The 25,134-nt window shown below is 52.8% G+C and overlaps 1 protein-coding gene across 16 annotated transcripts in view; it reads left to right on the forward strand.

Annotated features, from left to right (window-relative positions):
* The window catches only part of Tacc2 (transforming acidic coiled-coil containing protein 2), a 177,292-nt gene that overhangs the window by 139,718 nt on the left and 12,440 nt on the right, over positions 1-25,134 (forward strand). For 4 of the 16 annotated variants that reach the window (XM_047553047.1, XM_047553043.1, XM_047553050.1 and 1 more), the window contains 9 exons: positions 948-2,217; positions 4,014-4,049; positions 5,937-5,997; positions 7,075-7,369; positions 13,688-13,749; positions 15,832-15,944; positions 16,974-17,145; positions 18,270-18,410; positions 19,273-19,362. In XM_047553047.1, the coding sequence (XP_047409003.1) occupies positions 948-2,217; positions 4,014-4,049; positions 5,937-5,997; positions 7,075-7,369; positions 13,688-13,749; positions 15,832-15,944; positions 16,974-17,145; positions 18,270-18,410; positions 19,273-19,362 (2,240 nt within the window). The remainder of the gene's footprint in view (positions 1-947; positions 2,218-4,013; positions 4,050-5,936; positions 5,998-7,074; positions 7,370-13,687; positions 13,750-15,831; positions 15,945-16,973; positions 17,146-18,269; positions 18,411-19,272; positions 19,363-25,134) is intronic. The other 12 variants (XM_047553055.1, XM_047553059.1, XM_047553049.1 and 9 more) reach the window with 11 other exon arrangements.

Here is a 25,134-nt window from a genome sequence, read left to right on the forward strand (position 1 = left end):
CCCAGAAGTGCAGGAGGGTGCCACCTGGTGCCAGCAGAGCCCAGAGTAGCCACGCGGAGGCCAGGGCTGGTCGGAGCCCCACGGAGTGGCCGGGCGGTGAGGTCGTGGAGCACCATTAGGCCAACATCTGGTACGTCTACAGCATGTCACAAAGTCAGGAGCAGTGTCCTTGGCCAGCAGAGAGGGAGCCACAAAGAGGAGGGCGAATGAACAACAAGGACAGGTGGGCGGGACTGCTTGAGAGGTTCTGGTGACGCCTGGAGGGGCAGATGGCAAAGGGCACACTCAGTCCTGCTGCTGTCACCTGGGGGCCTTCACATAAAGGCTCTGACTCTTCCTCCCAGTGGTTCTGAGTAGTCAAGAGCTGACTAGCTGTGCTGCCTGTTCCCCGGTCCTGCTCCTTGCCCTTCCTCCACCCACACTGGCCTCTTCACTATTCGTCTAACAGACCCAGGGTGCTCCTGCCCCAGGGCCTTTGCACTGCTGACTGTTCCTTCTGCCAAGTTTGCTTCTTCCTCAGACATCCACCTGGTTGTGCAAGACCTCATGTCTGGTCTTTGCTCAAATAGACGTTGCCTGATGACGTTATCTAAACGGTGACTCCCCTGTCCTTGCTCTGTTTTTCTCCCAGTACCCTTCACCATCTGACAGTCTGTGTTGTTATTTAGTTGTTTCCTCCCTTCCAGGAAGGGAAGGAGGGCATCTCCTTTGCATTTCCTTTTTGAATTCTCAGCATGGTACCTGGTTCCAATCAGGCACTTGGCGAATGCATCTTGAGGGAACGGAGCCCCAGGGTCTGGAGCTAGTAACCGACAGACAGGGATCTGGGCCCAAGCAGGGTGCCCTCCGTGGGGCTGGGGTGGCCTGGGCACCAGACTCTGTGATCTGAAGGGGGGTCTGGCACGGGGGAGGTGTGCTCCCAGGTGACGCTGTCTCCGTTTCCCCAGGATGTGGCTCTGAGACGGCCGCCGTCCCTGATGGCCCACGCAGCGACTCGGTGGAAGGAAGCCCCTTCCGTCCCCCGCACTCCTCCTCCGCCGTCTTCGACGAAGACAAGCCGATAGCCAGCAGCGGGACTTACAACCTGGACTTCGACAACATCGAGCTGGTCGATAACCTCCCGAGCTTGGAGCCCTCGGAGTGCAAGGCCAGCGCGCGGAGGAAGTCCACCGAGTCCGTGGCCCCCTCCAAGTCCACGCTGTCCCGCTCCCTCAGCCTGCAAGCCGGTGACTTCGACGGTGCTTCCTGCTCGGGCGGCCCCGAGGCCGCAGCCCTCGCCCCGGACGCAGGCAGCACCGGCTCCTGCAGCGCCTCCAGCACCCTTAAGCGAACTAAAAAGCCCAGGCCGCCGTCCCTGAAAAAGAAACAGACCCCCAAGAAGCCCCCGGAAGCGCCCCCAGTGAAGGAGACCCACCAGGAGCCAGCGGAAGAGAGCCCCGTCCCCGGCGAGGAGTACCTGGCCTCGGAGACGAAGACGGAGCCCGCGGCCACGGAGGGCTCGGGGTCCGCCTCGTCAGAAGAGACGCCCCTGGAGCCTGCCGCTGTGCCCACGGCCGCCTGTCCCCTGGACCCGGAGTGTGTGGCTGCCGGAGGTGGCAGGGTGCAGAACTCGCCCCCTGTTGGGAGGAAATCGCTGCCTCTTACCACGGCCCCCGAGGCCACGGAGGCGACCCCGTCGGATAGTGGGGGACAGGAGGACTCCCCAGCCAGAGGGCTGTCAGTGAGGCTGGAGTTTGACTATTCTGAGGACAAGGGTAGTTGGGACAACCAGCAGGAAAACCCCCCTCCTACCAAAAAGATAGGCAAAAAGCCTGTTGCCAAAATGCCCCTAAGGAGGCCAAAGATGAAGAAGACCCCCGAGAAACCCGACAACACTCCTGCCTCACCTCCCAGATCCCCCGTTGACCCCAGTGACATCCCTGTTGCTAAAGGTACCTACACCTTTGATATTGACAAGTGGGATGACCCCAATTTTAACCCTTTTTCTTCCACCTCAAAAATGCAGGAGTCTCCCAAACTGCCCCAACAGTCGTATAACTTTGACCCAGACGCCTGTGACGAGTCCCTCGATCCCTTTAAGACATCCTCTAAGACCCCGAGCTCACCTTCTAAATCCCCAGCCTCCTTTGAGATCCCAGCCAGTGCCATCGAAGCCAATGGAGTGGATGGGGACGGGCTGAACAAGCCCGCCAAGAAGAAGAAGACGCCTCTGAAGACGTAAGTTCAGGGGTGGAGGTGGTGAGGATGGGGGCAGGCGGGTGGAGCTGTGGCCCTTAGTCCTGGGCCTGGGTAGCCTTCAGCTGCCCTGACCTGGTGCTGTTCTGTGATGGCACCGTGTTTGCCACCATTTTTACCAGACAGGCAGGAAGTGTGTTCCCCTTACTGTCTGAGGCCGCGCAGTAGCATTTTCCCATCCTCAGACCCCCAGGGGGTCAGGAGCCCTTGATCTTTCACCTTAATGAGTCAGTGATCTAAAGCTGCTTCTAGGGGAAGACCTGACCTCCAGGGGGTGTGGGAGGCCCTGCAGAAGGGGAGCCGTCAGTCCTGGGAGACCCGGCCCCCTCCCTGTGGGTGACTGTGACCCTTCTCCCTGTTTAGCACGTGTACTGCCTTTTGAGGGGAAGCCAGGAGAGGTGCTGTGCAGGTGTATGGTGTTTGTTTCTTCCTGTTCACAAGTCCCAGCCTGGCGCCCCGCACGGTAGTGGACTCCAGGAAGCTCACGAGGGAGAGGGTAGCCTGGGCCCCTCCCTGCACCTGGCCAGCCGGTCTCTTTGTCTCCCTCTCTCTCTGACCAGTGTTTGCAGACAGAATCCAAAAGCCATCTAAGTCCAAAAGAGATCAGTGAAACCTACAAAGAGTAGGGAGACCCCGCCATCTCCAGGGAGCTGTTAATAATGGAGTCTTGTCCAGAGTGTGCTGAGTACATTGCTCTTAAATCCCAGCTGTAGGGCTGGGGCTGTAGCCCAGTGGTGGAGCACTTGCCTAGCATGTGTGAGGCACTGGCTTCCATTCTCAGCGCTGCATATAAATAAATAGAAAATAATAAAGGTCCATTGACAACTTAAATATATATATATATATATATATATATATATACACACACACACACACACACACACACACACACATATATATTTAAATCCTACGTGTCTGCACTCCAGCGTTCATCCCAAGCCCCGGCTCTGGCTTGGCTGGCTGAGGCCCTTCCTAGGACTCTGGGCCACATGCAGTGTGGTTGGCTGCTTAGACTGTGCTGTTGTCGTGGGAGGCATCATCTATAATTTAGCAGGACTGCAGAGACTAGTCTCCCAGGAGCAGTGCAGAGGAAGAGGTCACAGTCCCTCTGGGTCTGCTTGGTGTAAGCTGTAGGGTAACCCACTTACCTCCCGTTCTGGGCTCCCCCACGCATTGAGCATCTGACAGCTGGGGCTTCCTGAGAAGAGGTTCCACACAGCAGGCTTTGGCCTTGTATCACCCTGCTGGTGACTCGGAGGCTATTCTGGCCAATGTTGTAGACTTTTCTTAGACCAGTTCCTCAACCAGGCTCTTCCTAGCTAGGCCACAGGACCCACGCTGGAATGAATCTGAAATGCTCACCTGCGAAGCATGTCCCTCTCGTCTTTGGAACCAAGGTCGACTTGTAGCCACATTCTCTGATAACCTGGTTTCATTCTGTCCCTAGCCGCTTTGTCCTTTGATCATCAGAGCTAACGGGTCGGGAGGCTGAGCCCGCGTCTGGTGGTCTCGCGTCTGGTGGTCTCTGGTGCAGATGGGGGTGTTGACTTGAAAGCTCCTACCCCAGAGTGACGAAGCTCTCAGGGAACCAGGCAGGGCCCTGTGCCTGATCAGAACCTGGAGAGGTAGCTGTTCCCCAGAGGCCCTTCCCAAAAAGCCGGCGGACTCTGCAGCGGGCAACCGCCATATCCTAGCCCATTAGGAAATAGCTGTCTGCAGATCTACCTTTTTTGTCAGTTCCTCTGTCTGTCTCTCTTTTCTTTGTCTCCTTGTCTTAGGATGGTTGAAGATGTGATGTCTGTGTGTTCTCTGTTGTAAGTAAATTTAATGCAATCTGCCTCTCACTGCTGTGCTTCTCCCGCCTTTGTGTCTGCTTGCAACCCCTTGGGTTCCTGTCCGTGCTGCTGCTGATGTATTTCCGTGGTGGGCCCCGGGAATGACAGGGGCCAGGGTTCCAAGGTCATTTCTCTGTATCGGAGTGATTAGCATGGAGAGACTGCTTGGCTGTGAAAACATGATTATCCAACCTACGCCTGCTTGTTGGGAATGGAATTATTTTTCTCCCTGCATACTGGATGCCTTCATCTGAAACCCATACTTTTTTTTTTTTAACTCCTCATTTCATTCTTTGATTTAAATTGGGCTGGCGGGCGATTGCTTTCCATAGCTCTGCGGCTTTACGCTCACTGTTCATTCAAAGCTTAGGCAGAGACTGTCCTCGCCAACGTGACGCATGACCACTTGGATCATTCCAAATTGAAGCCCTGAAATGTGGGGGCAGCTCAGAGTGAAGCCCACAGCTGAGAGCCATCGCCAGGCTGCCCTGGGCCATGCCCTGGGTCTCTTAGGTCCCAGCTGAGTATCAGCACGCCTCATCTGCCATCTGTGGGTCAGGGGTCAGTGCAGCTGACCTCCTGTGTGCCTCTGCTACCAGCAGGGCTCTTGAGAGCAGCGTCCAGGGCTCCAAAGTCAATGGCTTCTCCCTGTCCTTACAAGTGAAGCTGGCCCGGACCTGAGGTCTGCCAGCGCCAGAGTAGAGTGGGAGTCTCTGGCTTTTCTCTGCCCAGGGGGTTTCGTGAACATTTTTGAGCTCTGTAGCAATTTCAGAACACACGGTAATATCGGCATGAATAAATACATGCCTGAAGCAGTGGTGAGACTGCTTTTATGGCAAGGGCCGTAAATGTGTTAGTAACCATTTGTAGTGGTTTTCCCCCATGATTAAATGCCATTGTTGGAGCATTTTTATGTGAGCGGACACAAGAAAGGAGCTTGGGTGACAGATTTTCCTGCCCACCCAGTTAACACAGAAGGCGGGGGAAGGCGGTGGGATCTAAGGTGAGGGATGACCCTCCCCACACCAAAACCCTCGCTTTGCTGAAAGGGCCTGGAGACCAGGAGGCAGGGACCAGTCTGCAGGGTGGAGAGGGCCTCCACTCTGACCGTGAAATGACCCCTGACTGCCCAATGGACCTGACAGTACTGTTTATGCTAAAGGTCATCCCGTTTTCCCAGGGTCTGCCTCCTTGACCCTTCTGGAGTCTGATCCCACCACCCCCTATATAAAGGAGCAGAATGGGGGAAGAGGCGTGAATCTGGTCTGTTAACCATGGTTAGAGAAAACATTAAAAATCATCTTCCCCTCTTCCCCCCACCCTGGCCCTTCCTTTGATCAAGGCTTTGGAGCACAGGAATCCCTTAAGCTTCAAACTCCTGTGCACAGGACAGATCCTGCACATTCCTTCTGAGGACCCAGAACTTTGTATTTCTGCCTGGGCCCTGTGGCTGCTCATTAAGTGCTGTGTGGCCTTGCCCATGTGAAAACTGGATCCCGTTCATTGGTGTCATGAGCCGAGGGCCCCTCCCCCAACCTCAGTTGGCTCAGACATTCCTGGAAGAATCCAGATGAATTAATCTGCTCACTGAAAATTTGCTTTGTAAAATAAGAACATTTAGTTAAATTTAGCTTCATTTTCTGGGTCAGCACTCCAAAATGGCATCTCTTTAAAGATTTGCAGCTTGATGGATCTTTCCCTTGGGGGTAAAAATAATATCGGTTAAAAAGTCCCTGAAACTGTGGGCGTGGACGTCTTGGGCCATGTTGGGGTGGGCCGGAGGCGGGTGACTTAGGCCTGCTCCAGGTTGCTTTGGACGCTCTATAGCTCTGTTAGTTGTGTTTACATTTTCCATTCTGTTTCCAGTGACACATTTAGGGTGAAAAAGTCGCCAAAACGATGTCCTCTCTCTGATCCACCCTCTCAGGTACAATGGTCTTTGATTCTTGTGACTTTATTGCCCTCTGGGGTGGGGGGAGTTAACACCGCTGTGTTTTTGTGACCCTGGTCAACAGAACTCTCCCTTCTGTTCTTTGTGGGCAGGTTTCCAAGACCCTCCTGCCTCTTCCATGGAGGGTCCCTTGGTGTTGGATTTGATCCCGTCAGTTTTGCAAAAATCGAAGTGTGTCCCAAGACTAGGCAGAAGTTCAGGAAAAGTGATAGTTGTGTTCTATAGGCGGAATGGTTCTGGTCCCTTTCCCAGTTAACCTGCTGAGAATGCTTACATAACTCTCAAGCTGAGAAGGTCTTTGAGATCAAGAAATGCAGAGTAAGAAATTGAGACACAGAAATGTGTATCAGGAGCACTGAACTAACTAAGCCCCCAAAGGCGGAGTGGGGAGGAGCCCTGCCCACGTGGGGGCGTGGCTCCCTCCTGAGCCCCTCTTCCTTAGTATTCCTCTTCCAGAGGCCAAGGGAGGTTGTCCTAAGCAGGTTTGCCCTGCCATTCCTGGACCCCAAAAAGCAAACCTCCTGACCCTCCACGTCCCGATGAGCAAAAGGCCCTGTCCTGCCAGGGCTGGGGCTGCAGGAGGCACTAGGAACCCAGCTCGGGCCTGGGGCCCCGGTGCAGCCGCTCAGCTCTCGCACTCCTGGGTTCCCACACCGCTCGGCTCCCCGTCTCCTGCAGAATGGCAGAAGCCCCCCTTTCTGTCCTCCCAGGCTGGAGGATTGATGCTGCTATGGAAACCTGAAGGCCCGGGGAGCGTAACCTGTCAGCATAGGGATAAAACCGGCAGCGTCTCAGATAACCGACACCAAGTCCTGTGAGGGGTTTTTGTTTTTTTTTTAAACCCACAGTCACTCCTTGAAGTAAACATCAGAAAGGGAGATTTGTAGAAGGACTGTGTTTCCTAGAGGGGTCACTTGGAGCAGAGTCTGAGCAGACAGGTTCGGGGAGCTGCGGGGAGGGTTTCGGCCAGGACCCATCCTGGGCTCCAGACTCGAGAGGCGCAGTTATAGACCAAGACTATGGGAGAAGAGACGGCTTTGCTTTTCCTTGCAGGACCCTACTCCAGCCGCGACACCAGAAACACCACCGGTGATCTCTGCAGTGGTCCACGCGACAGATGAGGAAAAGCTGGCGGTCACCAATCAGAAGTGGACATGCATGACGGTGGACCTGGAGGCTGACAAACAGGACTTCCCACAGCCCTCGGACCTGTCCACCTTTGTAAATGAGACCAAATTCAATTCGCCCACAGAGGGTAAGCAACTCGGTGGCCGGCCGGAACCCCTCCCTGCCTTGGAGAATGCTGCCTCTAGGGAGCAGAGGGCCAGGAAAGGCCCTTCTCACCCAGGTAACCGTTATCATGATCGTTGTGACCGCCTGCAGGCTGCTCATGCACTCGAGGCTAAGGCTGTGTTTTAAAACTTGATACTAGCTGTCCCCTGATCCCATGGTGCCTGCTAAGAACCAGCCTGCTGCCTCCTAATCCAAGTCCTGAGAGCCCACCAGAGCTTGCTCATCCTTGGCTTTGTGGCTTCTGTCCCTTCTGTGACTTTGAAAAGCATTCATCACAGCAAACCTCCAGTGTCCGTCAACGCACTTGGGGGTCTCTTGGTGCCATTATTGTTCTTAGCCCCCACAGGATGGCCAGACAGTATGGCCACACCTTTTAATCAAGCCCCAAGCCACAGGTTCACCCCAGGCTTGCTCCTCAGTGCTTGGCTCCTACGAAGCGTCCCCAGGCACTTGGCTTGTCTCAGGATTGTCCTTCGTCCTGTGTTCAGTTTGTCTAATTCTTTGCCTTGAAAAACTCACACATCTGGAGTCAGCCCAGGGAGGCTGGGTGCAGACCCAGCGTTGATGTCTGCACCTGCGCGTCGGCTTCCGTGCTCACTTTCTCAGGAGATCCAGGGAGAGAGCCTTTCTCAGGAGGGGCGAGTCCATTTTCCCTGGCTGATGTCCTCAGTGTCCCCAGTCCTCACATCCCTTTCCTCCTCTGCCTCCTTGTGAGACTGGCAAGCCTGGTCGTGGTCAGCATTTCAATTCTGACTTTTGTGATGGTTTTGAATTTTATTTTCCAAAATTTTGATTTCTGGTAACTTCATCACCACAAGGAGGATCACACAGAAAGTCCACCTCCATTTCTTTGCTGCTACGAAGGAACCAAGAGCTCAGTTAAATGGCCTCCTCCTTGCCCATCTGGGTGGGGCAGTGACAGAGAGGCAGGGGTCCTCCTTGTAACTCAGGATGCTTCTCTGGAGGCTCCTGTGTGGTCCAACCACTCTGGGTGGGTTGCTGGGTGCCCATGAGGTCTCAGGGCGCTGCCAGTGTGCATCTGTGCTGAGATCCAGCTTGTAATGGAAACAGGTGTCTCGGGATTGAGGGTGCTCATCCTCTCACCCCACAAAGCTGCCTCTCTCCGCCTGACAGTGGAAGGATGATCCAAATTATATGTATTTGGACTTTCTGGCTTTACTTTCTGCCAGGTAGAGCCTTTTGGGAGGCAAACACTCAACCAACTGAGCTCCATCCCCAGCCCCGGGTAGAGCCTTTGGTTAGCTGTGGCGTTGGCCCTTGGCTTGGGGTACAGGAAGCTTCTAAGCGATCCTCTCCTTCAGGCCTGACACCACAAGCCCTGGGCCTGGTCTCGGCCTCCATGTAGCTTTGTTTGCCCTGCACCCACACCCGAGCCATGAGCCTCCCCTCGCGTGCCCTCTCTCAGCAGCGTCTGCCATGGCTGCCACCCCTTCCCCTGGTTCCCACCTTTTCTGCTCCACTTGCCTTTAATGCTTGGGCCACTGGGGCACTTACCCAAAGGAAGATGCATGTGCACTTCTCTCTTCCCCACATGTCTGTGTGTTTCCTGAAGGCAGGACCCTATCTGGGGCCTCTCTGTGTCCCCATAGCACCCTGAACTAAAGGGGCTAAAGATAGTTTGAGATAAAGGAAGCACAGGGCGGGCAGGTAACAGTCTCGTGTTAGCACTGCTGATTTGATTTTTGCATGGCATTGCCAGCATGAGTGTGGGGGCCCCAGGGACAGAGGTTTTGTGTTCCAGGAGCCTCCAGGGACATTTGGGCATAAGCATTGGACTTGGCATTTTGAGATCACCTGTGGTTTCCTGCTGGCTCACATCTCTTAAGCTGGACAAGAAACTTCTAAATGCTGGGGGGTAAAAAGAACCTTTAGAAACCACCCTGGGCTTGGCACTGTGGACAAGCATAAAAAAGCCTTTGATCTTGGGATGTGTCTCTGGTGTGTTTGGTTTTATCATCAAAAACCAAATACATGCACTTTTTTTCTTAGAAAATGCAAAAATCCTAATAATGCTTTTAAAGCTAAGAGGTGCCTCATCCAGTGGTAACATCTGTTTGTTCATCTGACGTACTAAACACACAACCCACCAGCTCAGTGATATTTGACAGCTGTTTCTGCAACAAGTCAGCAAGTGGGCAAATACATAAATTTGAAACCAAACTCTGCTAAACATGCCTCCTTAGAAAACAATTATCAAAACTTGGGAGGTCACGCCTATGGTTTTAACTAATGGGTGATTGAAAACTCATCAGCAATGTAAAGACTCTACAGGGGCAGTTTCAGGAGAGGCTGCCCTGCATCCTCCTCTGGAACCTGCCCTGGCTCCCTCTGCATCTGGGTGTGGAAAATGGATGCAGAGCCTCTTACAGGATCTGCCCTCCAGTTACTTTAATAAGATCAAGTTCAGCAGTCCCAGACTCATACCAGCTGCTGAATGAAGCCATGCAGGGTTGCAGCTGTGATCAGAGACTTTCTTAAACAGAAGATGCCAAGCACAGGAAAGTGAAATGTTGGGTTAGAAATAACAATTACCATTGGAACACATATTCAAGTCCTAATACTTTAGTACTCTGTGTAATTCTGTATAGTTCTATAGGGGAGACCAGTCAGGCAGGGACTGTCACTGGCTCAGCCTGTACCGTGCTGAGTCTTTTGCATATGCGATTTCATTTCCTCCTCCCAGCCCAGGAGAATTTCCACAGTTCCCCACTTTAAGAACGAGGAAAGAGACCTGGCGCTGTTAAGGGACTTGCCTGTTATCTCAGGGCTGTTGCAGGGAGAACCAGGTCTGCCTGACTTCCTGCCTGTACTACTGAAGCGACATGGACCATGCTTCCTGCCCTCCCTGTAGAAGGAGGGTGTGGACTAACTGTGTTCCCACCCGGGTGCACTAGAGCAGTGGTGAAAAGCTTCAGGGTCTCGTGGATACTAGTTTAGAGCAATGGCTGGGTGCTTGCCATACCACGTGTGAGCTGTAAAACATCACCTCACTGTGGTGACTCGGATAACCTCCCACTGATTAGTGACTTGATTGACAGTTACAAGTGTTGGGCCTTGTTTAATGGAGGCCTTTCTTGCACAGTCTTTTCAAGCATGCTGCTGTGGGAGCAAACCTAATCCATGCAGGCCCCAGGGAGGACAAGCTCAAGGATTCCTGTCATTGGGCTACCCAGCCTCTGGGCCTCACCTCCTTTTAGTCCTAGGACGTTAGGGTGGAACCGTTATGTACACTTTCACAAGTCCATGTGGTCCTTTGGTGGTCACCCAGTTTCCCTGTCCCCTTTGCACAGCTGTATGGGCCCCTCTTTCCACATCCAGCAGAGGGAAGGTGTCCTCAGGCTCCTGGGCTGCTGCTGTTACAGGTGTGTGCCACCGCACCTGGCTCTAATCTGATTTTATTTATTGGTGGGCACCATCAGTCTATTGGGACTGACGGTTAGAAGAGAGATGGTGAGGAAATTGGGAGCAGCCACCTCCTCCCTCTCTGGAGGGCCGTTTTCTTCTCCCCAGAACATAGTATCATTTGTGTTCAAAGTTCCAGAAAATACTGGCAACGAGCAGTAATACATCAGATCGCAATCCCCTCCACCTGTTGTAGGGCTTTTCTCTCACACGTTTCATCTTAGCCAGCACAGTGTGGCACTTCAAGCTCCATCTGAGACTCGCGTGGACAGGCGTGGAGCAAGCCGGTAAATTGACTTCCTCGGTCCTGCTGCCCAGGGGTCTTCCCAGTCTCCCAGTGAAGCTTCAGCAATTGAAGTCAGAAAAACCAGCAGTCAGGTCCTGTCCGTGTGCCGCGTCCCAGTGTGCAGTGACTGCCAAGAGTGGTCCTCGGACACGCAAGGCCCTTCAGAAACGCCTGTGGGCCTCCAGCCGGATGCAGCCCCGTGCCTCAGCGGCTGGGCTTTCCAGGAGCTAAGATGATGCACTGGAGTAGCCCCTCCTGGTCTGCAGCCTGCATGTGGCCTGGTGCAGAAAGGGGCTGCAGTTGGACAGGGCCTCACCCCCTCTCCTCCCCGTGAGGATTAGAATTTAAAGCAGATGAGCGAGATTTCTAAAGCCAATTTCAGTGAGATGAGTCCTCAGAATACTGGAAATCACCCTGTACTGTCAGGCACTGTCTCTGAAGGGACGAATGGGGACACTCTTGACAGGTGGAGGGGAGGCAGGTAAGCGAGCCTGGTGACCCCGAACACACCCAGCCTCGGGGGCCAGGGAGTAAGCTGCGCATCCAGGTGGGATGCCCTGAGGAGAGTTGGTGGCCAGGTGTGGGCCACTTGTCGGAGGCCACAGGCTCATGGTGTCCCTTGCTTGTTGAGAGCCTCACAGATGCTCTGTTAAATAATGCAGGGCTGTATAATGCTTAGGGGACACTAATGATAAGCTTGGAAGGAGCAGCTGACTCAATATTATCTCCTCAACTCTAACCAGCTATAATAAGAAAATAAAATGGTATTCTGGGATCTCATGCCTAGAAAACCATACACCTGGCAGAAGCCCTGGGAATCCTTTTGTGTCCCCACCTGCTTCTCAGGTGTTGAGCCTTCATAAACTAATACTTCCAGGTTGGGGCAAATTCACAGCAGTCGGGGGTTGCTTTCCAACCGACCGCTCAGCCCCAGGTGGTTTGTGCTCTAGTCTCTGCACATCTCCAGGGTACACTTTCAGGAGGTGAAGAGTCTTTCTAATCATGCATCTGCAAAACCAGCGTCACCCAGGAGTAGGCGTGCCCGCTAGAGGGAAGTGTTAGCTCCACCCGGCAATTGAGGGATTCTGGTGGTGGTGTCCGCAGGCTGAGGTTCTTGAGTTGGTTCAGCCCAAAACCACACATGCCTGTAGGTTTTAAGAAATCTCCCAGGATGATCCCTCCTTAAAGCACATACTGAAGAATCACTGTTTCAGTGGCGCCTTTGGCCACACGCAGAAGTAAAAGAACTTCACACCAGAACTGCTACTTACATTTACTTTTATCTAAAAAATAAAAATAAAAATTGAGGCCTCGAGTTAGTCAGCTTTTCATCGCTGACCAAGATACCTGGCTCAACAACTTAAAGGAGGAAACTTTCTTTGGGCTCATGGTGCCAGCTTCCAGTCCATGGTCAGTTGGCTCATTGCTCTGGCCTGAGTTGAGGCAGAACACTGTGGCAGAAGGCCACGGAGGAAGAACGCTGCCTAACTCATGGCAGCCAGGAAGCAGAGAAAGGGGGAGAGGAAGAAGAGGCCCTGGACAGAGGTAGTCCTTGTGGGTACACCCTAGTGACCTACTTCCAGCGACACCCCACCTGCCCAGTAGACCACCCAGTAGTCCATTCAGATTATTAATCCCTGATAGGGTCAGAGCCCTCATGTGATCCAGTCATCTCCCAGAGCCCAGCCTCTTGATAACCTCTGCACTGGGAACCAAGCCTTCGACCTGTGAGCCTTTGGGAACATTCTAGATTCAGCTCCACCAGGCCTTAAGCTTTACGGATTCCACTAGTGCTTAATATAGTGAGGTCAGTTGTCACATTGTGATTTTCTTTTCAAGTAAAGCAGTATCTGGTAGCTCCATATTATGGCTTCTGCAAGAACAAAGTGCCCTTCAGGTGCATCCACTACCATACCTGCCATGCCCTGGTGGGTGCTGGACAGGGAGTTTAGTTAAGCAGCAGAACTGAGTTTCCGTGAGGAACCTCCTAGGTGCCTCAGGCAGGCTGTGGAGTTTCTAGTCTCCAGTAATTGTCGGGAATTTTCTTTGCAGCCCAAAGCCACCAAGTTGAAATAAGTCACTTCTCTGCCTAATTGGGCTCTAGTAGTCTTTGTATTGGAAAATCTGGTTTGGATCTGCCCTGTAGCCACCTGGAAACATTCAAGTGATTTGCGAAGCTTCTCTTATGAGTAGCACAGGAGGAACAATGATCCCTGTCCTTCCCTTGCTCTGGAGTGGAGCTGGGGTTGAGTCCACAGAGGACAGGTACAGGGCCAGCTCCAAGATGTCATCAGGACATGTCGTTACGTGTGCTGCATGTGAGAGTTAGAAAGCTGTCACCCAAAATGCACATGCTGTCTCAGCTGAAAACTCGGCACAGGGTTCAGGTTTGCCCAAAGCCCGGCCTGTGCCTGGTCTCACTATTTCCGTTCCTTGGGGGCTCCCTCAGATTCCCTAATGGCAGAAGTCCCTGCGAGCAAGAAGTTCACCAACTCTGCCAGCAGCTGGGCTGCGCCTCCCTGTTGTGTATCACAAGTCCCTGGTCAGTGGGCGTTGCCAAAAGCAGAGCCTTGTTCCGTGCCCCACCTTGGCTCCCCACCCTGGCTCGGCTGGTTCTTTCCAGCTGTGTCTGAAGCACTGATCTCCCCTTGTGTTTCTTTGCAGAGTTGGATTACAGAAACTCCTATGAAATTGAATATATGGAAAAACTCGGCTCCTCCTTACCTGTAAGTTCTTCCTATGCTTCCACTTGTTCTGAGCGTGCAGAGACCTCTCCTGTGCGGAGCGACTCCAGCTCAGAGCCCATGTGGGGCCTGTGTGTCACAGCATCCTGGGTACTGGTGAAAGGGGCCTGGGAGTTTGAGATTTGTACTTGAGCCCATGTCATTTGGTATTTTTTCGGGAGAAACTGATGAGTTTTCCTGCAGTTACTTCCCTAGACCCAGAAAGAGCTGGTCAAAATTTCTTTCAAAGTGGGTGGGATAGAGGTGGTTGTTTTAAAAGTGCCCTAAGCTCTTTTCTACAAATTGCAGTTGGCCCTCCCTATCTGTAGGTCCATGTCTGCTGATTCAATCAGCTGTAGGTCGAAAACGTTCTTTAAAAAAAGTGGGCTGGGGATGTAGCTCAGTGGTAGAGCACTTGCCTGGCGGGCATGAGGCCCTTGGTTCACCCCCAGCACCATCAAAGAAAGAAAAAAAAATAATGCATCTGTTCTGAACTCATATTTAGACTCATTTTCTTTTCATTATTCCTTAAATAATGTGGTATAATAAGTGTTTTACATAGCATTCACATCATATTAGGTATTATAAGTAATCTAGGACTGATTTAAAATATATGGGACTATGTAGTGACTATATGCAAATACCATGCCATTTTATATAAAGGACTTAGTATCCAGGGGGCTCTTAGAACCAATTCCCAGTGGATATTGAGGGACAATTGTAGGTAACCCCCTTTTCACTTTAAGTGGTTCTGAGCCTCCCCCACCCCATTTTCACTTTAATGGGTAATGATTGGCAGCTGTCTTCCCCAGCTTAAGTACTATTGCCTGGGTGTTCTGTCCTGGCCGTGACCTCTTTCTGTGCTGTTGTCCAGCAATGTCCTCAGAGACCCAGGGATGCATGGGAGGGCTTGTTGCAACACTGAATGACCCTGGACATGTTGCTCTTATCTTTTCTTCCCATGTGTTTGTTCACAGATACTGGGGTTGCTGCTTCTAAACTGCAGCAAACCGGAAGGTCAGGCAGGAAACGTCCCGGTCACAGACCGGAATCGCAGCTCCAGGATAGTGCATCATGGGCTTTGTTGTTATCTCTTGATGCATTGCTCAGAGAGTGTCTGCTTCCCCCTGAGGCCACAGCTGTGTCCCTGATAGTTGACAGTACATGCATAAATATGGAGGGGGAGACACTTCACCACTGAAGTGGAACAGTCCCGTGTGTTGATGTTGTTGATTTAATGGGACCAAACCACAAGGTCCTTCTTGTACACCGCCTACTGACGTGTGCGTGGCAGACTTTGAGGATGGATTTCATGAGGAACGTGCCCTGCTAGGAATATTGGAACCACCAGAGGTTTTTGTGATGTGATGGTGCATGCCCAGTGGCCATTGCAAGGACTTCTTTGGGGACCCCCAGAAGGGCAGATGTAGGGTCTCCCCATCACTAAGAGAAGCAAGTCCCCATTTCTGGGCATGACATTCAAGGCCTGAGGGTTCTGATATGGTCCCCAGCCACTCAGATCCTCCCCCTTAGCTCCTCACTGTACTCCCTCTTGTACCTGTCCAGCCAAGCCCCTCTGCAGGCCCTGAATGAGCCTGGACACTCAGGATTCTGGGCCTCAGCCTGCGCCATGCTCTCTGTTCATGCCCTTTCCATCCCTGTCCGAGAGGAGCCCCCTCCTTTCACATTGAACCTGTTGCTCTGTCTCTTTTTGGTGCCTCGATGGCAGGGCTCGTCACACTGGGTCACTGTTGGTCTCCTGCATGCAGCTGCGATCAGCGCTAGGCTGGGATCTTACCCCTCTGTTTACCCTCAGTGGCCAGTTTGAGGGTGGTCAGTAAATAAGAATGAGTTGAACATGGTGTGGCCCAGCAGGACCATCCAGATCGTCCTCCCTCCGCGTGCGTCCCCACCTGCACCAGTCCCACGCCCCTCTTTTCCTCCCTGCCCTTCTCCTGGCCAGCTCTTGCTTATCTTCCTGGTTGCTTGAGTCAAGTGAAGACTTTTCACAGAGTCCTTTGCCCTCCATGGAGGAGCACTCTGGTGTCCATCTCCCCAAGCTGACCTGTGACTCTGTCCCTGCAGCAGGTCGATGATGCCCCGGAGAAGCAAGCCTTGTACCTTATGTTCGACACCTCTCAGGAGAGCCCCGTCAAGTCTCCCACCCGGATGTCAGAGCCCCCGACGCCGTGTTCAGGGTATGACTTCCGCCCTCACAGTTAGTTAGTTGCCCCCAGGCCTGAAGCCCAGCACCCTCACCCTGTGGTCCCGACGTCAGGGGCAGCCCACGTTCCAGTCTCTGTTCACACAGCACACGTGTTGGTCTCACGACTGGGGCCCTTTGACTAAGGTGAAATCCGTCAGCAGCTGACTGCGTGAGCCCCCCCCATTGCCCAATCTACACGCAGCTTTGTCATTGGCCCCATGGGGGACAGCGCGGCACGTCGTTCAGAATCTGGGTCCTGCTTCCACCCTACGTGGGCAGTGTGACCCGACGTGACTCCCTTGGCCCACCTGTGCCTCAGTTTCCTTGAGTGCAGTGTAATAGACTGGCCACGTGGGATTTAGGAAGATTCGAGAGGCCCCAGCGCCTCCCTCAGCTGTGCGAGGGGCAGGGAGTGCCCGGCTTCCGGGTCAGCGCTGTGTGGAAAGCTCTTGCCAGGGCGTCTGGCACACGTAACGTGCTGGATACACGTATGCTGACATGGATGTTGGCGTTCGCATTTGTCAGGGTCACGTCCTGATGGGGGAGGTGTGGGCATTGCTTTAGGACTCGGACAGGCCCCTCCCTGTCTGCCTGCTCTCGCTTGGCCTCTCAGGCTTACTGAGGGTGCTGCAGACCAGATTCTGCCTGGGAGGCGAGATGGTGACCACACTGCTGCAGTGATAGGCACAGCAGAGGCGCATCATCTCTGTCTTGTAGGAGAGGAAGCAGGATGTGGTGTCGTCGCTCCCCGGAGTGCACAGCTGAGCAGCAGGCCTCTGTGTGACTCCAGAGCTTGTCCCTAGGGGCATCTGGCCTGTCCCTTCCTCGTCAGCTGCTCCTGGGGTGGGTGTGGCTGCCCAGCCTAGAGGCCACAGGGCCACTGGAGACATGCCCATGTTCTACTGGGGACACAGCCCTGGAGACCAAGACCCCTTGGGATGCTGCCTGGTTCAGGGCCTCCTGGCTGACCTCAGTGGGATTTCCATGGAGAAGACTCTAAAGATGGCCTTTGCTCCCACAGGTCAAGTTTTGAGGAAACCGAAGCCCTTGTCAATGCTGCAGCAAAAATCCAGCGTCCTGTTTCACGAGGGCTGGCCTCCAGCCAAGAGCCACATTTACAGGTGCCAGAGAAGTCCTCCCAGAAAGAACTGGAGGCCATGGCCTTGGGCACCTCTTCAGAGGCGATTGAAATAGTAAGTAGAGTCGGAGGAGCCAGAGATCGCTGGGGTTGAGGCCAGGGCCTGCTGGGTGCCATCAGGCTCACCTGGCACCTGCTGTGGCCCTGCCCTGACCCCAGACCACAGGAGCCCTCCTGGGGGACCCCACAGCACCGCCCTGAGACAAAGACTCCTCTCCTACCAGGGCAGCCCTGCAGCTGTCACCTTGGTGCTTTAATTGCCCCCAGGGTTATTTGTTTTCTGTTTTTCTCCCCTTGGAACTGTACTGTGCTTTGGAGCCACCTCTGGCCAGTACTGTGCCTCTCCACCTTGGTAACAGAGCAGGGACACCCTCCTCTTAGAGCTCAAGTGGTTTTCCTGGGTCCCAGTGATGGGAGATTTCTCCAGTTGGTAGCCCCCAGGGCCTGTGTTTCCCTTGAGTATGTGATGCAAGTATGAGGGTCTCCACGCATCTTAAATGGACCATTCTTCTGGGCAAATTCATTTCATTGCCTTTACTTCCCTCCTAGCAATCCCCAGTGGGTTTGGAGCCACTGATGTTGTGTAGTATTTTTGGTCTGCATTAGGAGACTTCATTTATCCCACGCAGCAAACGTTTATTGAGCATCTACCACGTACGTACATATGTGGCAGTTGGAGGCTGGTGGAATACTGGAAACTAACGGGCACAACGAGGTCTAGATGTGAATCAGCCTCGCAAATAAATGCTGTGGAGGGCTTGTCCACAGAGCACCTTCTGCAAAGTTGGCTTCTGATTTCGAAGTCTTTCTGATCTACCAGATGTTTAGAAAATCGCCTTTACCAAAACCTTACTTCCTTTGGTATTTACGCTTGGAGCTGTTGCCTTGACGAGTCATGTTAGGTTTTGAAAACCCATCAGCTAGCTTCTGCCTCCCCCCACTGAGATTTCCAAGTAAAGAAGCAGGGAGTGAGGGTGGGGAGGCTGTGCTTTTGGGGAGGGGGTGGGCCTGCCGGTCTCCAGATGTCCACTGGCAGCATGGGCGAGCACTGGCAGCTCTGGATGCCCCTTTAGCCTGAAGGCAGAAATGTCCAGCAAGCGGATGTGTGGTCCTTGCCTGGCCTCAATGTCACCGTGTTCTCCTCCTTTTTCCCTCCGTGTCCTCTCTGCCGGTGCTCAGACAGCTCCTGAGGGTGCCTTTGCCTCTGCTGATGCCCTTCTCAGCAGGCTGGCCCACCCCGCCTCTCTCTGTGGTGCGCTTGACTATCTGGAACCCGACTTAGCAGAAAAGAACCCCCCAGTATTTGCTCAGAAACTTCAGGTTTGTAGCCAATGTGTGACCTTTTGGGAGTTTGTCAAAACCTCAGTAGAGAATGAACCCCCAAGTCCCAGCTGGACTGAGGCAGGACATACTGAGGAGCTGCTGAGAATGTTCCAGATGAAATGTCTTTCCCCTCAAGCACTGATATGTGGTGTGCTTTAGCCAGTATGCCAAAATTATATAAAATTATGCAATTACATATTGAAGGAACCATTTCCATTTCAATTTGGAAACTGGGCCGAAACCATCATTTTTCAGTTGTATCAGTAACCCTAACAGCTGTTTCTGTGATTCATTCACTGAACCAAAGGTATGAGGTCACCACCAAGCCTGATTGTTTATATGTGCTAGGCAATCTCAGAATCCTGTTGAGATAACATCTGGACTCAAGTCTAGCATCTGGAACGAAAAATGATTATCTACTCTGTATTTTAAATTTGACAACTTAATTCGATATCCCTAGACTAGAACTTTGAAAGGAAACCTGGAGAGATGGCTCGCAGTCATTTGAGAGATACACATTCATTCATGGAAAGTGTTGGCCAAGTTCACTTTTTTTAAAAAAAAGGAAAAATCAAAGACTATAGTACAGTAAAAAAATTGGATCCATTTCAAAAATCACTTCATGTTCGCATAGCTTCCCTGTAGAGGCTTAAAAGGGCAATTTTTAAAAAAGGAAATTAAACATCGTTTCATGATCTGCTGAGGTGCTTATTGTGAGAAAGCCAAGCGTGTGTCTCTCCCGAGTACCTGTCATGATGCATTCACGTGGTACATTCATTTCTTGGGTGCGGAAAACATTACATCTGTCTTGATGCATCTCCCCCGCGCGCGGTCTGCTCATCCCCCACCCCTTGGGCAGGAGGAGTTAGAATTTGCCATCATGCGGATAGAAGCCCTGAAGCTGGCCAGGCAGATCGCCCTGGCTTCCCGCAGCCACCAGGACGCCAAGGTACCGGTTTGCGGCTGCAGTGTGCTGCCCTCTGAGAATGCTGTGTGCCACGTGGGCCAGCGGCTGCTTTGCTAACCGTCGCTCAGCCAGGCGTTGTGGGTGCCTGGCCAAGTGTGATTTCCAAAAAGCTGAAAGTGTGACTCTTGCATAAACACACGCTGAGCACATGCCTGAGGTCTGTTTAACTCAAGAGTGCGCTCCCCGGCAGATGGTGGTGCTGGCTAGGCGGAGGAATCGGAGAAGCCAGTGCAGGGCACGGGGGCGGGGCATGAGGAAGCCTGGAAGAAGGTGGCAGAGTTGATAGAAACCGGCTGATCCTGGGCAGGATGAGAAAATCACCACTTTGGAGGTTGTCTTTTTTTTTTTTTTTGCCTTCCTGCAGATAACATGTGCCTCTCTATGGAATAAAACTCACTTGCAGCTTTTCTGTTTTCGACGAGTTCACGTGGGACTTTACTGAGAATCAGCAGTACGCAGGAAGTGGAAACGGCCTGCGTGGAGCCCTGGGCCAGGTTCTAGACGAGGGGTCGGTGGCAGTCCACTCCGCAAAGGGCAGGCAGAAAGACTTCAGGTTTGCAGGGCACGGCCTGGCCTCTGTCCCTGCAGCTGGTGCTGGCCTCTTGGTGCCGGTGCAGAACTGACCTGGCCCTCACCCAAGGAACATGTTGTTGTTGTTTGTTTTTAAATTGTAATAAGGGGCAGCCAGCTATTTGGCCTTGGCACAGAATTTGCCAGCACCCAGGACTTGAGTGTCACGTTGACGGGGCGTGGACATCTTTCTGCCTGGCTTCCAGGTTTGGGGTGAGTTTTCTGAATGATGAGGAGTCGGTGATGATGATAGGCAGGCAGTGTGTTGTCCAGGCTGCCATCTAGCCGTGGTCCCTCAGCCCAGGGAACTTGGTATGTGATGCTAGAGCTGGACCCCAGTTTTATTCTGTGGCTTTGAGTGAGTTCATGAACCTCTCTGGGCCTCTTTTTTTCTACCTGTGTGTTGAGGCTCATCACGGCAAGCATGCTGGTTGTAGTGGGGGCTCCAGATGGTGTGTGGGGAGCAGCCCCTGCCTGGCACATAATAGGTGTACAATAAAAGGAAGGGGCTGTTGTGGGCCAGTACCCACTTTTCCCTCTTACCTGGTAGACGTTTCCAGTGTCTCCTGGGGAAGCAGGTCCAGGTCTCATTTTACAAATGGGCAAACCGAGCCACATGATGGTGCTGGAATCCAGCGGCTGCGCTGGTCCCCAAGGCCTCACCTGTGTGTCTCTCTGGCTGCAGCCAAGAGGAAAACCCCTCTCAGAGAGAGGTAGTCACACGGTGGGTGTCCAGACTGGGAACACTGGGACACAGGGCAGACACAAGAATGTAAAAAGAAATCAGTGATGTTTTTGTTCTTGTTGCCAAACCAAAAACGAAGGTTGAATTTCCACGGAAGTCAGAGTTGTAGAAAGCGTTAAGCGGTGAGGGATATTTTCCTCCACTCGGTTTGTTTCTTGGTGTCCTATCAGAAGGGCTTAGGTGGTGGATTCCTCTCAGAGGGACGCCGGGGCAGACCCAAGCCTGTCCCTCTCGGTAGCTCAGGTCTGCCTGCCTCCTGCCTCAGCATACAGGTGGGTCCTGGGCAACAGGCAAATCACAGTCAACTTCCGTCAGGCACAGCCTGTTCTCAGACCATGTGTCCTGATTTTGATTTAGAAAATAAACGTCACATGGATCCACTGAGCGTAGGTCAGAGAGGCAGCCCGAGCCACCACCTGAAGTGTTTCAGAAGCAAATGTTAAAAGGAATATTCCCTCCAGGTAGAACTGTCTTGACTGTAAGGAACACTTTTCTCTACTGGGGTAACTTGTATTGCTTTGGGTCAAGACATCATCTGGAGTCTGTGGCCCACAGACAACAGACACTCTCTCTGGGTGACCCAGTGACTCCAGCAAGAACCTCCCTGTGGGTTTATTCTTCCCCCAGCAGCATTGGAAGCTGCTGGCGTGTAGACAGAAAAGCAGCAGCTGTGTGTCCGGTTTGCTCTTCTTTCTGCCCCTGTCCTTCAGCTGCAAGCAGTGTGGCCCTGAGTTTTTGCAGCATGGTCTTGAGCTGTGGCTAACACAAAAATGAATTCCCTTGGAACGAAGGCCATCGTATTGAGGGGACAAGATTCAGCAGGAAGTGGGAAGGGCTTCAGGTTGTTCCTCAGAGCAGCTTCAGTTGATGTTTCTCTTCAGACTGATGGAGCAGAGTCGCCCCTTTGAGGAACTACAGCAGGGGACTCTCCCGTTAGAGAACATTACAAATGAGGAAGAGTTCCCAGGAGCTGGGGTGTCGGCTGTAGCCCCGTTACTACTTTCCTCCCACACGCTTCTGGGAAACTGAGTTCAGTTTGTCCCCAGGGTGTGAAGCTGACCCAGGTTGCTGGATCCGCGGTGCAGCAGCCCCAAGCTTAGCACGAGCTAGATTGAGGGGAACTGCCACGTCCTGTCTTTGTGGCTTTCCAAGGGGTGCAAGGCACGGGCACATTGATTTAATTCATTTGTGTGACATTCTGATTGTGATCCCCAGAGCTATTTGGCCCTTTCATTGAGGGGGACCCGCAATAAAAACTGCAGGATGCTTCTGGTAGTACAGGAACAAGGTCATACGAATGGCGAGCTTTGGGATGGGAGCTGGTCTCAGCAGTGACTCCCACGGAGGGGAATTGGCGTGTTGATGTCACGCCGTGTCTGAGGGCCCCAAGAGTCATGGCCTATGCCAACAGGTGCCTGGACTTCAAGTGAGCTGAGCAGGAATTGGGCCGTGGGCAGCCTGGGACGGAGTCTGTTTCCTCTTATGCTGTGAGGGACAGGCATAGCCTCTCTGCCCACCACCATTTGGCAGAGGCCTGAGGAGGGAAATGTCCCCAGAGCCTTGAGAGTGGTCTGAAGAGGAGTGACGAGAGGACCAGCTCATGGGCTTCAGCTTAGGCCAGTTTGAGAACTTGCAGGCGCTGCCCAGAGCTGGTGTAGTAAGGGTTGGGAGACCGAGTCATGACTTGGTGGCAGGAGTGGCCACGTGGTGCCTGATGGTGCCTTCTGTGGAGGGGGACAAAGGTGTGGGGATGATGTCTCCCTTATGTGTGCCTCTCTGGGGCTTAGGAACTGCCTACTGTCAGATTTGGATGGGACAGCTCCCAGCCGAGGACCCTCTCCTGCCTGATGGCTCCAGACACCCCAGAACCCCAAGCTTGGGCCATGCTCCACAGCCTTAGCTCGGTGTGCAGTGGGCCCTGGCTCATCTTGGCTCCTGGTCCTCACCCCTGCATGGCCTCTTTACCACAGCTCTCCGAGCTTTGTATCTACCCTGCCTACTCCTCCCATAGTCAGCCTCTGGGTGTCCTGGGGACAGGGATCCTGCTAGATCCCAGCCCTGAGGCCTGGCAACAGGGAACTGACTATAGGGAGGACCAGAGCCTGGGTAGGTGGCAGGACCCCACCCCCAGCCACGAGGCCTGAAGGACCCTGGCAGGAGGCCTGCAGGTCTGTAGCAGGAGACAGTGGCCTGCGGGTCACACAGGACCCTGGACTTGAGTGGATTGACGGTTGGAGTTGGTTTGAAGGCCCTGCCTTCTGGGTCTTGGCCGTTTCACATCTCAGTTTGTGATTTCTAGTGGCTTTATCCTCTCTAAAGTAGCAAGTGGGAAATGATGTGAGAGAAGCAAAACTGAATCTAAAAATATCCAATCTTAAAATATCAGTGAGAGACAAACCTTTGAATTTCAGTTGCAAACAATTCTTAGTTGTAAGGAAAAGCCGGGGTGTGTAAGATGAGTTTCATTTACAGACAGACACTCGGGGAGGGCAGTGATTCAAATAGGTCCTGAAGTCTGCTGTTCCTTTCTTGAGAGCACCAGGTGGCCATCATAAAGGTCACAGGGACTCACTCCTAGGTCAGTATCCCTGCATTCACTTCAACAGCTTCAGTGTTTTATGTATTTTTATTCCGCTCCTTATTTTACAAAGGACTTTGGCAGCTTAGAGATCATTAATTCCTTCACTGGTCCTATTCAGCTCCTTCCCAGTGTAATAAAGTTAGCTTTCATTAAGTCATTTTCTCCTGCATTTCATGAAGCCAGTGTATTTGGGGTCAGAGCTGAATGTCATTTGGGGAAGCTTTTAAACCAAATCTCTCAGATCCTCACTTTTTTCATCCTTAGAAGGACCAGGCTCAGTGCGGTAGTTCTAATATCCTTTTCGTTCTGAAATATTATTGTTCTGATATTTTAAAAGTGATAGGAGGGCTGGGGTGGACTCAGTGGGAGAGTACCTGCCTGGTACACCCGGAGCCATGGGTTCAAATCCTAGCAAACCCACCATCAGTGAATCAAAAGCACACACACAAAAAAACTGTTAAAAACAATAAGAACATTTTTTTTTCCCTTTTTAAGTCCTCTTCAGAATTTTGTGTTTATGAACTTTCGAGTGTGAGTACTGAGCCTGGGGCTGCCTCCAGATGGAGCAGATGTGCAAACCATTTCCCAGCAGCAGGGAGGCACACGGCAGGTGAAGCCGCACTTCCTCCCAGGCGCTCAGCCCACCGGGCGCCAGCGGCTGAACACCCGCGTCTGGTCGGGTGTCATCTTGAGGACCAGAGGCTGAGCAGATCGTGGCATGCCGGCGAGTGTCAGGGGTCTGCTGGGCCCGGGGGCCATGTGCTTCTGCTCTGACCAGCCGATCGCGTGCCCCTCACCTCAGGGTCAGCCCGAGGGCTCCCTGCCAGGCAGAGGCAGTGAGATCCAGGCGACAGGTGTTCTTGTCCAGCGCAACCTGAACTCCTGGGCTCCCCTGCATGTGGACAACTAACTGGCCCTAACCAGTCATCTCCAGTCCTATCCATTAAGCTCCGCCTGAGCTTTCTGAGCTGTCTCTCCTCCTAAGGTCCTTTGCCCTGGTGCTGTAGTAGGGTCAGCATGGCTGTTCTGTGATTAGCGACACTCTGTTCAAGTGCCTGTAGGTCCACCCCTTCCTGAGACCCTGGCTCTTTTATCTTATCTGCTGCCCTTTACAGTCCTTGCCCTTCTTTCCCCAAATCTGTCTTCCTCCTACACCTCGGACCTCTGTTTGGTCTCATCATTTCCTGGGGAAGACACAGCCCCACTCCACCCACTCAACCACCTTGACCTCACACTGGACTTGGAACTAGGGTCGAGGTGCCCTTGGCAGCCATGATAGCCCCAGGAGGTTAACGGATAGGACTGAGAGTGCAGCTGCCTTGTGTTCTTGTGGTGGTAGAAGTAGGCTGACGAGCCTGGCAGTGCTGGTTGACCGTGTGCTAACCCTGCATTTCACCTGTGCTGCAGGTTGCCAAGCACTGTGTGCCAAGGGCAGAATAACCGAGGCCCGCTTGCTCCTAACCTCCCCTGAGAAGGGTAGAAAGCCTCAAGCCAGTGTCATTTGGGTGGGGTCGGGGGTCATACCATTCGTGGTGGGTCTGATAAGCAAATGTGGGGATGGCCACAGTCGTCTGTTTTCCTGCTGATGCGACAGGCTTAACGTAACCCCAACATACATCTTCCATCCAGAAACTCTAGCTGGTTGACCACAGCCTCAAATGTGTGAATCACACCCTTTGAAATGGAACTAAACAGATGCCCCCAAATTCAGATGTGGCTAGTCTTCCAAAAAGGATCCAATCTGTGGTTATTCAAAACCAGGAGAATGTAGATTAGATTTCTGTATCACTCACGGGCAAGATTTTATTTTGAAAGTGGAGCCTGCTGGATCATCGCCTTGGGTCTCATGCACTGTGCC

The sequence above is a fragment of the Sciurus carolinensis genome, chromosome 5 (assembly GCF_902686445.1).
Source record: "Sciurus carolinensis chromosome 5, mSciCar1.2, whole genome shotgun sequence".
Classification (NCBI taxonomy): Eukaryota; Metazoa; Chordata; class Mammalia; order Rodentia; family Sciuridae; genus Sciurus; species Sciurus carolinensis.